At 37.9% G+C, this 15,833-nt stretch overlaps 1 protein-coding gene across 1 annotated transcript in view; it reads right to left on the bottom strand.

Moving 5' to 3' along the window:
- Positions 1-15,833, bottom strand: part of LOC104462949 (myosin-IIIa-like) — a gene marked incomplete at its 3' end in the record, with an annotated part of 67,687 nt that overhangs the window by 27,905 nt on the left and 23,949 nt on the right. Inside the window, 2 exon segments of the mRNA XM_010075106.1 lie at positions 13,869-13,968; positions 14,751-14,855. Coding sequence (XP_010073408.1) covers positions 13,869-13,968; positions 14,751-14,855 — 205 coding nt within the window.

Genomic DNA, 15,833 nt, shown 5'->3' with positions numbered 1-15,833 from the left:
GTCCCAAATGAGCATTTCATTAGTAATCTGACTCCATATATTTTGACTGGCTAATTACAGTTTTTTCATAGCCTGTTTTAGGAGAGCGGTAAAGCACTTTAGGGGGAAAATAAAAGTACTATACCTTCCACAGATTCTTTTTTCTTTTAATGCTCAGTACTGACACTAGACCTCTGTTTCAGTATTTATATATTTCAGATAGAACACTATAAAAGATACTTATCCTCATCTCTTAGCTGCTCTGCCATAAAGAAGAAACAACAGAACAACAAGGAAACCTCAAAAATTCTTACAAAAACAGAAGTCTCTCCATGCTCAAAGCACACTCTCAAAGCAACATCAAATGCCTGCAAATCAGCTTTGTAACATGAGCTGTAGTTTAAGGAATTAACTATTTCAGGCCAAGAGCTGGAAAGTGAACTTTGAAGTCTAAAGATTCCTTATGGTTTTAAATTCAAAGACACCCAGATATTAGGAATTCAGGTCGGCTGCAGCACACTTCTGACCAGCCTGCCACTAATTTCCTTCCTTACAAAACAAGGACGTACTGGTTGGAAATATCTCTAATATGTGCAAAGGGTAGAGTACAACACAAGAAGAAAACAAACCCCTCAGCTATCATGTCCTGAACTCTCATGGATTTATGAGTCACAATCAACTGTAAGGTCCACACATGGAGAAAAACAGCCCCTACACTAGCAAGTCCTGAACTATTATGGATTTATGAGTCATAGCCAACTGCGAGGTCTACCAGAGGCATAATCTGAAGTGCTGATGTCATAGCTGGCAAAAAAGGTGTGGTGTTCTCCTCTTGTTCCAACCTCAGTCTGATTGACACTGAAGCTCACTTACTTTGCCTTCATACATTCGTCTGCTTTCTCTTTAAGAAGGTAAAAAGGATCAGTTTCACTCTGAGTGCCATTTCATTATTCTGAAATACATGAAGCTCCAGTGAGGACCACTGTACTGTCTGGTTTAAACATGGACCTTATCTTCCTGAAGACCCTGCAGACGGGTCATAACAGAAGCAATTCACATTAACTGCCCAGTGGAAATACTAACTAAACCTCTGTTAGATAGAATTTTATTGTTTTGGGTTTTTTTCAGTGGTGGTCAAGAAACCATAGAGGGTTTGATCTGTTTTTTCACTCTAAAGCTATGCGTTCAGCTCCGATTCACAAAATATCTCCATTTGCCTGTCACAGAAATGCACATAACTACTAAAAATAAGGCAGAAATAAAAGATCCTGCCTGTTCCTTTGAGACAAACACAACCATTGCTTATGTGGCTGCCTCTCTCTAGTCTACTCCAGGCTTGAGAAAGTTGAATCTCTTTCTCTCTCCATGCCTGCAGAAAGGCCAATACACAGTGTTTGCACCATGGAAAGCAGGACAATCTGAGTCTTAGCACAAAGTCCATGAATCCTGCTTCAGCTCAGCTAAGCAGGGGCTTTGTTTCTGCTGCCTCAAGGAGCTGTCTGAGGTCCAGCTTCCGGCTCACGGAGTCTGTGGCTGTTCCAAGCCCTCAGCAAAACACGTCATTCAGAAAGCAAGGAGTAAGCACACATCATCACGGGTCTGTCACTGTTGCAGTGATGCAAACGGACATCGTTGCGTGATCCTCGGTTTTGGAAAGAGAGAAGGCTAATCTCCCCTTTCCCTTTCTGCGTCTTGTGGGAGTCCCCTGTGCTAAGCTGTTTTTTGCAGTCTTGGATGAGGAACCAGGATTCAGATCTGCAGGCAAAGAAAGGCAGTAACTGAATTTTTATGATTCCAGTGTCATATTTTATAAATAATCATAACTTTCTGTAGAGATAAGGAACAAAATAAAAGTGGAACATTAATGTGCACAATCTTCTGTCTGTGCACTGATTTTTTTTCTCTTTGAACTGTAATTATTAAATAAACTGAAGATTTTTTTTCCACTTCCCTCCTTTTTTTTTTTTCAGTAAAAAGCTAATTTAATTTGAATTGTTAACCCTACTTTCTTTAGGCTCTCGGTGGTTTTGTGTGCTTTTTGTTTGTTTTTTTTTTTTTATCCTTTTGCTCTTAGCAGTAAAGTGGCATTTCAGATTATGTAGCATAGGTCTTATGACAAATGATATTTCCTTGGGCTTTTTCTGTGTATAGAGAAAAAATTATGTTATTCCATACTTAGTAACATTTCTTCCAGCATTTCAGTAACCAGTCAAGCATATAGCTGGCCAGCTTTTTTCAACTTGTATATTTTCTAACAAAAACATCTTGCTCCTCCCCTTCCCCTTTACTACTGCTTTGTTTAAAAACAAGTCAAATATTCTCCTAAGAAAATCTAAAAATATGTTATAAAACAGTGTTTTATTAAATACAAATTGTAAATCTTATGAAAGTGAAGAGCTTAATACATAAGTGCATTAATAGTACCAATGCACACTATATCCAAAAGAAAACATTGTCCATGTAGTTGGAAAAAGGCTTTTTTTTTCTTTTTTCAGGCATTAGTTTACTAATAAAAACTGGAAATTAGCAGATTTACCATGAATATTATTCAAGCTTTTCATTGCAAAACCTGTCATATTGGAATAACATTGAAAGTAAAGCGACCTACTTATGACCTCAGCACTCAATAAAACAGTGCAGAAATGAGTGCCCTCTTACTTGGAAAGCTTTGTCTCATAACAGCGCCCACTCTGAGCAGCCACTGTTCTGATCTAAATTGGGAGGCTATACTACATCCTTTTATGATTATGTCCTGTGGCAGAAGTATGCACGTTTTACTGGTTGATGCTAATGGGGGAATGGCGAGCCCTAGCGAATTCTACTGAATTCACATTCAGCACGCAGCATGGAGACTGTGTTCCTAACACGCTAGCCACAGTAGTCATACATAAAAACACAGATACACATACAGTCACGCACAGACACTCTAGTTTACACTGTACCTCTTACACTGCCTCTGGTTACCTCTTCCTCTACCCCTTCTTCATTTGTGCCTTCAGTGTCCACTTCCCTACTAAAGCATCCTCTTTGTGACCTTCTTTGGATTAAAAACCTGCAACTGATCATTCCTCAAGCTACTCTCTGGACCAAAAACTGCTCACACTGTTAACCCTGCAGATCTAAGTAGGTTGAAATGCTTTGAATTATTCCCCAACTTTTTTTAAATCTCCTAGCAAAACAGATGTAAACCAGCAGCAGCATCTTACACTGCATTCCCCTTAAGCCCGCTGGCAGATATGTTTTGGCATCCCTGTTCCATGCTGTTTCCTGCAAAAAGTGACCTCTCCCTCCTTGCCTCTCTGTCTGATGGTGTTAAGGCAGTCCCTTACAAATCGCTCAACTCCACCTTTTTCCTACATCTGGAGACAACGGATCCTAATAGTTTAAGGCTTTTCACTTTGAGAAGTAGGCACCATTCTTGTCAAGATGCAGACAGAGAAGTAGCTACTTCCCACACAACTGTGGCATCATAACTCAACCCCTCTGTAACTGCTGTTATCTTTGACACTGCCTCATTTATTTGTTTCGTTCTTTCAGATTGTATTTGTGTAATGGTACATATCCAGAGAGGGGAATTTCAGACAGATTAGCTGAAATGCATACAAAATGCTAAAAAACTAATACACATAGTTCCTTCACACTCCATAATGACAAAAGGAAACAAGGAAAGAACAAGACTGAAACAAAGCAATTCTGATAGTCCAAATGGCAAACGTCACAACACACCAGGTGCATTACCACATGCAACCGTATTGCAGGTATGGTGGCATCCCCACTAAAACTGTAAAGGGAGATCGGAGAGTTTCTCCCAGATTTAATTACTTGGCATGGAGAGAAAACATAAAGATATTTAATAAAAAAATGTTACTAATGGGACATAAGGACACAAGTGGTTGGTTTGATGACTTCACAAGAGACATTTCAGAACCTTTTTGAAACAATGTCAATGTTCAGGATTCCTCAGATACTATCAACTGACCTCAAAACCAGACTTTTAAATGAAAAGACCACAGAGATAATAATTTCCATGGGTGAGCTGTTGACAGAAAAGCATGCATGACAAACAACTGCTCAGTGATAAGTACTCAAATCTATAACTAAAACCAGTTTCTGACCAACATGATGGAAATAAATAGGAAACAAAGTTGAAATGAGGTGCCAAAAATTACAGTTTTCACTTTATGTTGAAAGGTGTTGTGTTATGTTACAATAAACATGATTTCCTTTTCATAAATCCATGCTGCCTACTGCCAATCACTTTCTTGTCCTTCATATGTTTGGAAAGGATTTCCAGGATTATTTGCTCCATTACCTTCCCAGGGTTCAAAGTGGGGCTGACCAGCCTTTAGTTCACCGAATCCTCCTTCTTGCCCTTCTTGAAGAAGTGACAATAGCTTTCTTACAGTCCTCAGGAACCTCCCCCATCTCCAAGACCTTTTGAAGGTCATCAAGAGAAGACTTGCAATGGCATTGGCCAGCTCCCTCAGCACTTCTGGGTGCATCCTATCAGGTCCCACAGATGTGTATGTCCAGTTTGTTTAAATCCTCCCTAACCTGATCTTCCTCTACCAAAGGTAAGTCTTCCAGACTTCTCCACTGGTCTCAGGGCCCTGGGATTCCTGAAGGCCAGTCTACAAGTAAAGACTGTGGAAAAGAAGATATTGAGTGCTTCAGCCATTTCCATGTCCTTTCTCACCACATCCCCTGTCTTTATGTATTGTCTTAATGCACATAGTGTTTTAACAATGAAACAGACTGCCAAGACAATGGTCACTGGAAAACTAGAGTTTCCCAAACACTTAGGAAAACACACACTGCAGATGCAAATCTTGAACTGAAATAGGGCATATCCAAAAGCTAACCAAATGGCCGTTTACAACTCTGGAAAAATAAAAAACTTAGTATTCAGAAGACCATGTATATGAACTACCTGGGAGACAAAAAATCCATCATGTTTAATATAAAACTAAGAGCCATGGAGTAAAAGGGGGATAAAAGCCAGTGAATCTATACTGTAAAATAAACAATAGAGGCAATATAAATGGGAAACCAAAGGAAACAGAGTCCAGTGGCTTTCACAGCAAAGTCACCATGTGGATTAAAGACAAAGAAAAGGCATTTTGAGGCATATAAGGAACAAAACAAAAATCCTAAATCAGATACAGAATCACTACATGGTACATACCAATAATAAACCAGCAAACAGCAACCTGAAAAAAAGCAGAATTTTCTGTACATCTGTGAGATATATAATATTTTCTAAACAAAAAGTTTGTATATAGCTTCTTTCTTTAAGAAATCAGAGAACTTTCATATGACAGGAGATTGGGCAGGATGGTGTGGCAGTGTATGCTAGCTTTCGTTAGTCTACAGTTCTGACTGCACCCTTTCTCCATAGCCCCCAGTAGAGCAGGTGACCATGGGCTGCCCTCCACATGCTCCTGACACTTTAGTGCAGCACAAGGTTAATGATCCTAATCAAATCTCATGCTTCAGGGGTTCAGCTGGTTTCTTGAAGGAGATGCACAGGAACACTTGTTTTCATGATGCACAATTGGTCAGATGTATTTTGATAGGGGAACTAGTCTTCTCTGGAGCCTCAGGGATTTGTGCAGCGATACACAATCTGGTGCAGTACACTGGTGAGGAAAGTCCTCCTTAGATGTTGCCTTCCTTACATATTAGATTTCAAACTCACTGCCAATTATGAGACCTAAAGAGAATTTTTTTCCCTTTATGACTGGGAAAATCCTGGAGATTTTTCTCCTTGTTATATGACATGGTTTTCCTGTTAAGATTATCAGGGTTACTGGCAACATCTATACTGATGGGACAGAATATTTAAAATACCTAAGGACTGGAATACGTCAGAACAAATGAGTCATTGGGTTCCAACTTTCAGGTAAAAATATTAGTATACACAGGTGAGAGCAGTGGGTTTCTAATAACCTCAAGAGATGACTATGTTGTGACATGAGAGAACCAAGAGGAAGTATTTGCTGGCCAGAAAGGGCTATTTTCTTGCTTCATGTGTCTCTGGCATATGACATCAGCTTTCTGTGTCAAGCTTCTTTAATGTTTAAGCCATCAGTGACATCTTTATGTGAATTCGTAGAAGAAAATATTTGAAAGACCAAGTGAACAGCTTATCCCAGATACAGCACTTGGCCACAGGATTTCTTTTTGTTGTTACTGGACAGCACAAAGGTTTTCATTCACACATGGCCCATAAAATGGGTTTTTAAGGACTAAGCCTTCAACAAATAATGAAACATTCAACAATGAAAATGCTCCACAGCTCAAGTCAATGCAATCCATCTGATCCCTGCTAACCCTAGTTTGAAAAATTTGGAATTACTACTTTGATTGGGTTCAAAGCAGTTTGACAAGCTGCTCACAAAGAAAGTTTTCTTCAAAAGTCTTTTACTTTTATTGGCTTCTGCCATAGTCCCCTAGTAAATGCTTTTTAGAAGCAACATGTGAATGCCATGCTATATGGTTTGCAGAAATGACAACACATTAATAGTCCGGTTTTGATCTGAAGCAGTGAAGCAGACAGCTTTATTATGGATGCATGCTAGAATGACTAACGCAAATGTAAGTCTTGCTATGATTCATTGCTTAAAGTAAGCTAAGGGCAGAAAGAAAACGATTTTATTTTTGAATACTTTCAAATTAAATTATTTTAATTAATTGTTTCATTTTTGCAGAATGATTCAGACAGCATTTGTAGCTAATGCAGGGCAAGAAGAAAGAGACGCAATAGGATATTCTGACTACTCCAGAATAAGTAATCTGCGTAAGTTTGGAAAACTACTCAAGGTCATGCTGAGCTCCTCTTCAAAGTCAGCAGGACACGCAAGGCTGGGAACTGTGATATATATTAAAAGGGACAGAGATTAAACTGTCCTTCCCCCAAATGCCCCGATACTCAAACTAGGATCACTGACGACTGACTTCTCAACCTATTCACTGAGCACAAGGCGGCTCTAGACTCAATCCATTGCAGCCTGACCTGTGCTGTGTGCATTTGCAGCACAGTGCTGTGAGACAGCTCTCCCTCTGCAATGCCATGTGCCACACAAGGCTTGCTGGAATGATCTGTCATCAGTCAACAAACTGCATCTATCAAGCCTGTTGATGGCAGGGAGCGGCCTTAGCACTGTGTCACAGCAAGGGAACACAAGAATTGGTGAGGGGTCATGGTGAAAGAATGAAGCTCAGTGCTATGATTCTCTCTCCGATTTCTGACACAAGATTTCGGATGCCTTCCCCACAAGACAAGCAGAAAGTTTCTTCATGAATAAGAAAACCAGGAGAGGTGAGCAATTAAGCAGATGGAACTATTAAGATGGAGTCCTACCAGGGACTCATTAATTACTTTGAGATTGTCACAATTATTTTGGACATACTGTCCAGTGTAACTGATTTTACTACTCTCAGTTCATCATTATAGCAGCTGCTGGCTCATCTACACTTCAAAAACTCAACCTTTTTAGTACAGTCACAGAATTTTAAATGTTTTGGTCTGTATTTCTGTATCAGAATAGGTAAGAATATAATGCAACAAAACATAACAAAAATACGCAGTCTAACTTACATTGATCAATTGTTACAGATCACTGATAGTGGTAAAGCATTACAAGCATTCCATAATTTGTAAAGAAGAAGTAGCACACCACTACTGAGTCACACCAGAGAATGTTGGTAGAATTACTACATAATCTTTCTAGGGGGAAAAAAAAACAAATTCCAAGAAATTTAATTTATGAACTCAACTGAATTATGAAATGAACTTAATATGTTTATTTAGTATTACCTAAATGAAGTTAGGTATGTATTTTAAAGCAAAAATGGAGTTAATATAAAAATACACTACCAAAGAGAGTGTCGTATAATGGGCTTGTTTCACCAGATCGTAATTTTGGATAAGACAGCCATCCCGAAATGCCAGCATTAAGATTTCCTTGGCTCTTAACTTTGGATGACTTCAACTATCTTTAAAAGAAGAATGATCATTCTCTCCATATCAAAATAATAACCCTAGTACATTCCAGACACAAAAGCTGACCTCTGTCTACCTGCATTTCTCAAACTACATGGAAGAAATAGTTCAAATACTGAACAAACTAATGTCAGTTTTCAGTATGTCTAAATAAAGCAATACAGTATTCCCTCCCACAATCCATTTTTTTCCCCCAATGAGTCATACTCGGGTTAAATCTCTACTTGAGTCAGGCTACTATACATCCATGATAAAACTGTGCTAACTACATGCAAGGTATGACATCTGAAACTGAATTTGGGATGCAAAGACAATAATCACGTGCAGCTTTTAAATCCAACACTTCTAACATTTGAAACAAAAGCAGAAAAAGGCAAACTAAGCATGTCTGAAGTACAAAATTCATCTTACCTTCACTATATATTCCACTAATGTTACATATTTTAATTATGCAATCTCTTTATCCACATTACTAAAGGGACCCTTGAAGTCATTATTCATTAAACTGCATGAAGAACAGCTTGTAATTTTCCACCATCTGCCAGCAGCAGTGAGATTGCATTACCTTCTTTCCATGTCTTCCACTGGAACCTGCTTTACCTATAAAAGACCTTAGATCTTAACCATGTATTGCTTATCCAGGAACTCTAATGATGAGAGTTTTAGATCCCATTAATGAAATGGTTAATAAGAAACTGAAAATTGACAGTGCCAATCCTTTTCAATATGTTCTTTCCCACACTGACAGTACTAGGCAAACTGGGGGAACCATGAGATCTCCTGTAATTAGAAATAGGCTTGAATTCCAAGGATTTAATGAGCCCTCCAACATTTTATTTTCCTTATGGGAATGTGAATATTTCCAATATCCATCCTGATTCATGACTTTTTTTTTCCAATGACCTTTCATGGTAATAATGTCAACAGTCTAATTACATGTGGTATGAAAGTATGTTTTCATTTGATGCATAGAAGGACTTCAGTAAGAACAGTGCTGCTGGAAAACTATGCATTTGCCTAAGTGGTGGAGTACAATTTATACTTACATTTTTTCTGGACATTTCCAAGGTAGCAGCTGCTCATCATGAGATATTTCTAGTCTGTGACGGCAGGCTTCAGCAGTCCCAGAGAAGTATGTGCTACCTGTGCTCTTGTTCAAGACTATCAGCCTACAAGGTCAACCCTCAAAAACATAGCTGAAGAGGAATTTTCCATCAGCATTACACTCTCCTCTTTTTAGCTAAAAGAATCGCTTGCCACATGACTACAGATGTTTCAAAACTTTTTGTGTAAAAATGGTTCTTTCCTCCATGACTCTCCACACACCAGCAACCTGTCTGGTTTGCTGATAAGGAATTTTGTCCTCTAGGATCTTCTTATTTCAATAACATATAAGCATGAAAAGCTCCCAAGCTCCCATATTTACTGTGATGGCAGGGGATTTCAGAAACACATGAAATCTTTCAAAATGAAACGTCACTTGGACTTTTTCAGACCAAAGTTAAAATAATAACAATAATAATACAGCTAAGTTTCTTGTCTGCCATTTTGGTACAGCACATTATTTGACATCTCAGAATTTCCAAACAGGAACTGTGTCTTAGAATAACATTATTTAACACATGAAAGGCCCTTTCCAGCATCCTGATTTCAAGAAAAGAAAATTAATTGAGAGGGACTATTCAAAGAAGCAAGTATTTGTCAGCATAAGCAGATTTTATACACTCAGCTCTCTATGAAATTGGTTACACATTGTAAGATTCAGATGCATATATGAATTTTTATTACAGATGAGGTGTGCTATGCGCGCAAGTGACTTCAGGCCAGTTTTTTAACTGGTGAAACAAGGTCAGACACTGAAAGATATTTAGGCAGTAAAAGCTGCAGATAAATTTGTCACAAGACTTTCAAAAGGTATCTAGCATTCAATTAATTTGGCTTTAAATGTTAGAAGTTTCTGAAAAGGTTATTAGGTGCTTTTCTGCACCTTTAATGGCTAGAATTTATTTTAAAATCTAGCTCTTTAAACATTAATCCACTGCATACAAACAGAAGTCTGAGAAACAGATATAAAATATTTCCTTCCCAGAACACTAATGAGCAAATGTGAATATAATTAAGAACATTTATAAAAAAGGAATTTGATTCACACCTTGCTTGCCTCCAACTCTTTTTATATAATACATGATATAGCTGTCAACCTTTAAAATGCTGCAGGGCACTTACTTTAATATAAATGGCTATTTTCCTATAAAATCTCTATCCTATACAGAAAACATAGCAGCTACATTTGAAGACACTGCAGCTATTTATTATTTGTATTGATATAGTAAAAGATGCTCCTTGCTTGGAGCATAATTGCTGCAATTCTCAGGCATAACATCCCTCCCTAAAGGTTTTCCACCAGAACAGCTTAACAGCTAATTCCCACAAACATTCAGGCAGCAAAACTGCCTTCAGTAAACCTTGTGTTCCTACAAGGAAAATATAGATTTTGTAATGTGTCTAGAAGTTAAATGAATTCAGGGACTGAATCTGTGATCATGGGATGTGCTTGGAGTAGATCCCCTTGGCTGCTACTCATTATCTGTAGTAAAAAAGGATGATTTTGTTTATCTCTGCTGATGTAAATTATCATACTGGATGGATGCGAGGAGAGAGGATGCTTCCCTGGTAACAGTATTTCAAACTTCTTGCGGCTTGGACAGTTTAAACCAAAACTTCTATCTGGCACCTCCTTGATAAGCAATTGAGCTCCAGAGGCATTGGTGTGGAGATGCTATAAGGTCATTTACTTCATTTGATCATTAATCTATCAACTGGGACTGCGTGTTTCTTAGACACAAGAATATTACTGGGGTGATTTGAGTGTAGTGATAGGACAAACAGTAGTGGTTTTAAGCTGAAAGAGGGCAGATTTAGATTAGATATTAGAAAGAAATTTTTCACTATGAGGGTGGTGAGGCAGTGGCCCAGGTTGCCCAGAGAAGCTGTGGATGCCCCATCCCTGGAGGTGTTCAAGGCCAGGCTGGATGAGGCTTTGAGCAACCTGGGCTAGTGGAAGATGTCCCTGCTCATGGCGGGGGGGGGGACTAGATTATTTTTAAGGTCCCTTCCAACCGAGACCGTTCTATGACTAGGCAATATTACAGCAGAATTTTAAGGGAAAGCAAAAATTTAACTCTTCAAAGCAATCTGGGTGAAACACTGCCATGGTATTCTTCCAAAGTCCTTCTCATCTCTTTCACTATCAATACCTCTACGAAAGGCAAACAGTTCAGGCTGTTAGCCTGGATTTTGGGAGAGCTTTTCCACAGACTTTCTGTGTCACCTCAAGGAGCTCAGTCTCTCAGAGTTTCAGATTGCCAGCTGTTAACTGTGAATTACAGTAATGTACTTCCTCATAAGAGTGTTGTGAGGGTCACCCATTACAGACTGTGCAGTGTTCAGAAACCATGGTCACAGCATTCAAAAATGCCTATGACGCAACAGCCATAAGGCAATGTGAATAAATTGTGTCACAAAATTAAGCTTCTGGAAAGTCAGTACTGCCGTGCAAGAAAGGACGCACAGTGGTGGTACACTAAACACCCAAGTTTAGAGTACAAAAAGAACAAACAATAAAAAGCCATTCTCAAAGGTGACTTAATTCACTGAAGGTTAACTGCTTTTTCACTTATGATTCTTAAGAAGTTCCTAACTGTACTTCAGAAAAAAGAAAAAGAAAGACACAAATTGAAGTTATATGACCACACAACACATGCAGACTGAGAATAGGTCCTTTTCTAGTATTGTACTACATAAGTCATGTCACACGTCCATCTTTCAGATACAGGGTTTATGCACCTGTTTAAATGAAAACCACCATAAAGAGTATCAGTGGAGGAGAGCAAAGGGTTCTTCAGGAATACCTCGTCATGAACCGTCACGCAGGAGAACGGCGCAAACAAAATTATCTTGGGAAGGGTTCACTTCTGCTGTTAAGTGTGTTTGGTGGTTGAAGGAGTCCTTGATCCACTGTCTCTGCTTCCCTCTCCACAACAAAAAGGTTGTGTGCATGCTAGAAAGGGCTGTGTGATTATTTGAGTTGCTTTTGTTTGTCTCTTTGGCCCCACATAATAATTGGTTCAACCTAAAACAAAAATTTTGCTTCCACTGAGTATTTACTGGGAAAAAAAGAGATTGTGTCTTCGTGTCTATCTCACTCTGCAGCCTGCAGATTCACAGGCTTATACAGTAAAAAGATGGCTATGAGTTTCAGTCCCTGATCCAATAAACATTTATGTACAACAGTCCATAGCAGTGTCAACACGAGAGATTTTGATCAACTCACATTCCGGGCTAAAAAATACTCTTGGAATCTGATTAATATGGGTTTAAATCCTCTTAAGTAGAAGAACAAAATCTCCCAAATCCCAGCTGAATACTTTAAACGTCAGCCTGAAGGCTGAATGGTATGTCTTCCATTATCATTTTGTGAATGTGTGTAAGTTTTTTCCATTTGAAACTAGACATTATTGGCTTCAGATTGTTTTTTTGGGGAAAAAAAATTTAAAAAAATAAAACCAAGGAAGATAAAATTTCTATCCATTGCTAAGTTAAGGTGTAGTTTCTTTGAGAGGAAGGACTGCAGATATTATTACAGGCCCCTCTCCAACCCATATAAAAGTGTGTGTATGCATATTTGTTTCTTGCACACGTTCTCATCTGTGCTTTGGCATCACAATTTTTCCCACAAGATTTTAAGATTATTTTTCAATTACAGCCTTAGCAGTAGATTGCAGTAACGGGGGAATAAAGAATTCAGGTCCTCATCCCTACAGCTTGTATGTTTTGACATATGCATAAGTGAATTAATTTTCGGAAGCATTGATCCTGCACAGCTCTAATTGCCTTCAGCACTTAAAAAAAAATTAGTATCCACAACACATTAAAAACCTGTGGGCAAAAATATTGATTTTGCCTCACATTAAACTTCCAGACTATCAGAAAATAATAGTAAGTGTATGGTAGATAATTTAGGAAGTCTGAAGGCTTTTCAACAGAATATTTGATCTGAGGAATAAAATAATGAACAATTAAAATACATACATGAATTTTCAGAAGAATTAGTAACCCTAATAGTTCTGGGGCTTTTGTCTGTGAAGTAATGAGAGATGCATAAATACAACCTACCAGCAGGAAGACGCTACATTAATGAGACTTAAAATCCCATGATTAGTTAAAAAAATTGTTATGTGTCAATTGAATAAATTTCATTAACAAAATAGGAAGGTAAAGGAAAAATGAAGATTTTCCATCTGCTGAACTGAATCATGATATTTAAAATTGTCTGCTATGCTACAAAGTAGTGACCAATATATTGAATTTAAACATTAGAAAGTGGTATGCTACCAGAGGACAGTAGTTTATAATAACAAGCATTGCAAATTTCTATATCCTTCTTACAGTTGATACACTTTTAAGGCAAATCACTGTGGTATGGCTGACAAATAACAGGTTGCAGCCACTTACCTGTGTCTCTGCGTTTGCCTTCTGGTGGTAAAACCAAATGACAGCACTCAAGAATAACTTTAGGCCTAACAGACTTGAACAGAACCTTTTCATTTAATGCCAAGTCTTAGGTTTAAACTTGTCAAAAGTAATCTGTCAGTCTTCTCAGACTTTGGAAAGTGGGGATTAACTATATAATATCTCCCCCTCTGCTGCCTTCAAGTACTATCTCTTGTTTTGTTTCAAATTTTGGTTATCCAAGTGATTTTTAATGAAGTGCTCAAAAAACTTGATAAAAAATAATATAATTAATCTTTTCTTATCTATTTATTTTATTTTCCATACTTCAGATGTACAACATTGGTTGTATATATAAGTAAACATAACATACCAAAATCCACAAGCTTGACTCCTCCTTCAGTGGTCAAAAGGATATTATTTCCCTTAATATCACGGTGGATAGTTTTGTTTTCATGCAAATGCTGAAGTCCCTGGAAGGTGAGAAGTAAACACGAACTTTTTACTTACAGCTCTGTTCTCTGTATTACATTTGCAGGAAAAAAGAAAAAAGGTAGCAGAAAAGTATGAAAAAAACTTAAAATACTTTTTTGTTTTAACCCAAAACCAGAGATGTCATACTTACTGGAAAAACACTTGGCACACTATGAGGAGTAGATATTTTTTAATCGCCCCACTTTATGTCAAACAGAAATTTTAAGATAAAAGTAGAAAAAAAGCACTACAAATCTACACGATAACTTTAGAGCATAATCTCAAAGAAAACTGCTAAGGCCTACATTCCACTGCAGAAAGTCAAATTCTGGTTAAACAAAATTAAGAATAAAGGCACTTGATCCTGATTAGCCAAAAAACAAATATTTCTTGTAGCAGTGTTTGAATTCACTAGATCTGCTGATCATTTTGCTATAAAAAAATGTTTTGGATCCAGACATAAGGAGTTGAACAGTATTTTGGGTGTATTTCTGCTATTTCTCAAAAAAAAAGAGTGATTTTAATGCAGAACTGTATTTACTAAGGAAAGGAATGAATGGTCAGAAATCAATTTTCATTCTCTTAATAATGAAACCAACAGATGAATTGTTCTTTACCTTGCTTGTTCAAAAAGAACTGTCTGAATTACACATTACCTTGATTTCATTAAAGACTGCTATAAGATAGCGTGCCATGACAGTGGGGACATGATCTTCATTCATTCAAAGAAAAAAAATATGAGCTGAACATTGACTGTCCTTTCACTGAGAGCTTATCTTACCATTAGAGCTTCGTGTAAAATGTAAGCAATTATAAGTTCATTCATCCTTTCGCCTCTCTTCAGAAATCCTTTCACAAGATCAGTCACAGATCCACCATTGCACAGCTGCAAAACATCAGGGGAATATAAAAAGGAATTAAGAAGTGTTGGAGTAGCCACCTGGTTTTAGTTTTCAGTAGTTTTAGTATTTGTAGCCAAACGAGCTCCCATTAAACTGTCAAACCACAAATTTGTCCTTTTGTCTACCATTTATGTAAACAACATACAGAGCAACTTTTGCCATTTTTTTTCCACTACATTCTGCATTTAATTCTTCTTGCCCAAACACAAGTACAGCAGTCTATCCCTTTGCTTTCCTATGCACATGATTGCTTTTCACTGAAATAAAAGTACCTTATAGTGCAATAAATTTGCTGTGAAAGCATGTTCTGTAGGGCACGCTAATTGCTGCTTATATTCATCAAATGCATCAGCAATGCAGATTACTACAGCACCAATTCTCAGGTACAAAAGCTATACACAACATAAAATAGATTTAAGGAATCAGAAGATAGGCGGTAGAGAAACTCCCCCAAGAAAATCTTCCAAGGGGAAAGATGCCCTCTTTGCCAGCAGCAATTAATTCCTAGTGTAGAAGGATCTTACACACAAGGGATGGGCTTCATGGAAGATGATGAAAGCACTGTGGAAAGAAAGGTCTCACCTACCACTGATACAAGGTGGGCCATAGGCATAAGACTAATTATAGCCCTTGCAGCATCAAACCTGTCAGCTTCCTGTTCGAGACACAGAGTCACAATCTACTCTGGACAAGCCTTTCTCCATCTAAGTCCAGGTAGACTCCTGCAAACCCCTGCCCTGTCCCATATGCATGGGAAGCAGAGGTTTGACCTTGTTCTCTAAAAAGATCAGCAAACACACAGTATCAGCAGATTAGTTTAGACCTGCAATATTTTGTACGTTCATTTTTATCACTTAGAATTTTTCCACAGAAGAAGCAGCAATGTAACTGTAGTGACAACCTCTGTAGCAGTTACATACCTGCAAAGATTAAATCAGTACTTAAGCCCCTGGACTATCTGT

This window comes from Pterocles gutturalis, unplaced genomic scaffold, assembly GCF_000699245.1.
Source record: "Pterocles gutturalis isolate BGI_N339 unplaced genomic scaffold, ASM69924v1 scaffold8232, whole genome shotgun sequence".
Lineage (NCBI taxonomy): Eukaryota > Metazoa > Chordata > Aves > Pterocliformes > Pteroclidae > Pterocles > Pterocles gutturalis.
This window is presented reverse-complemented; position numbering and strand designations above follow the sequence as displayed.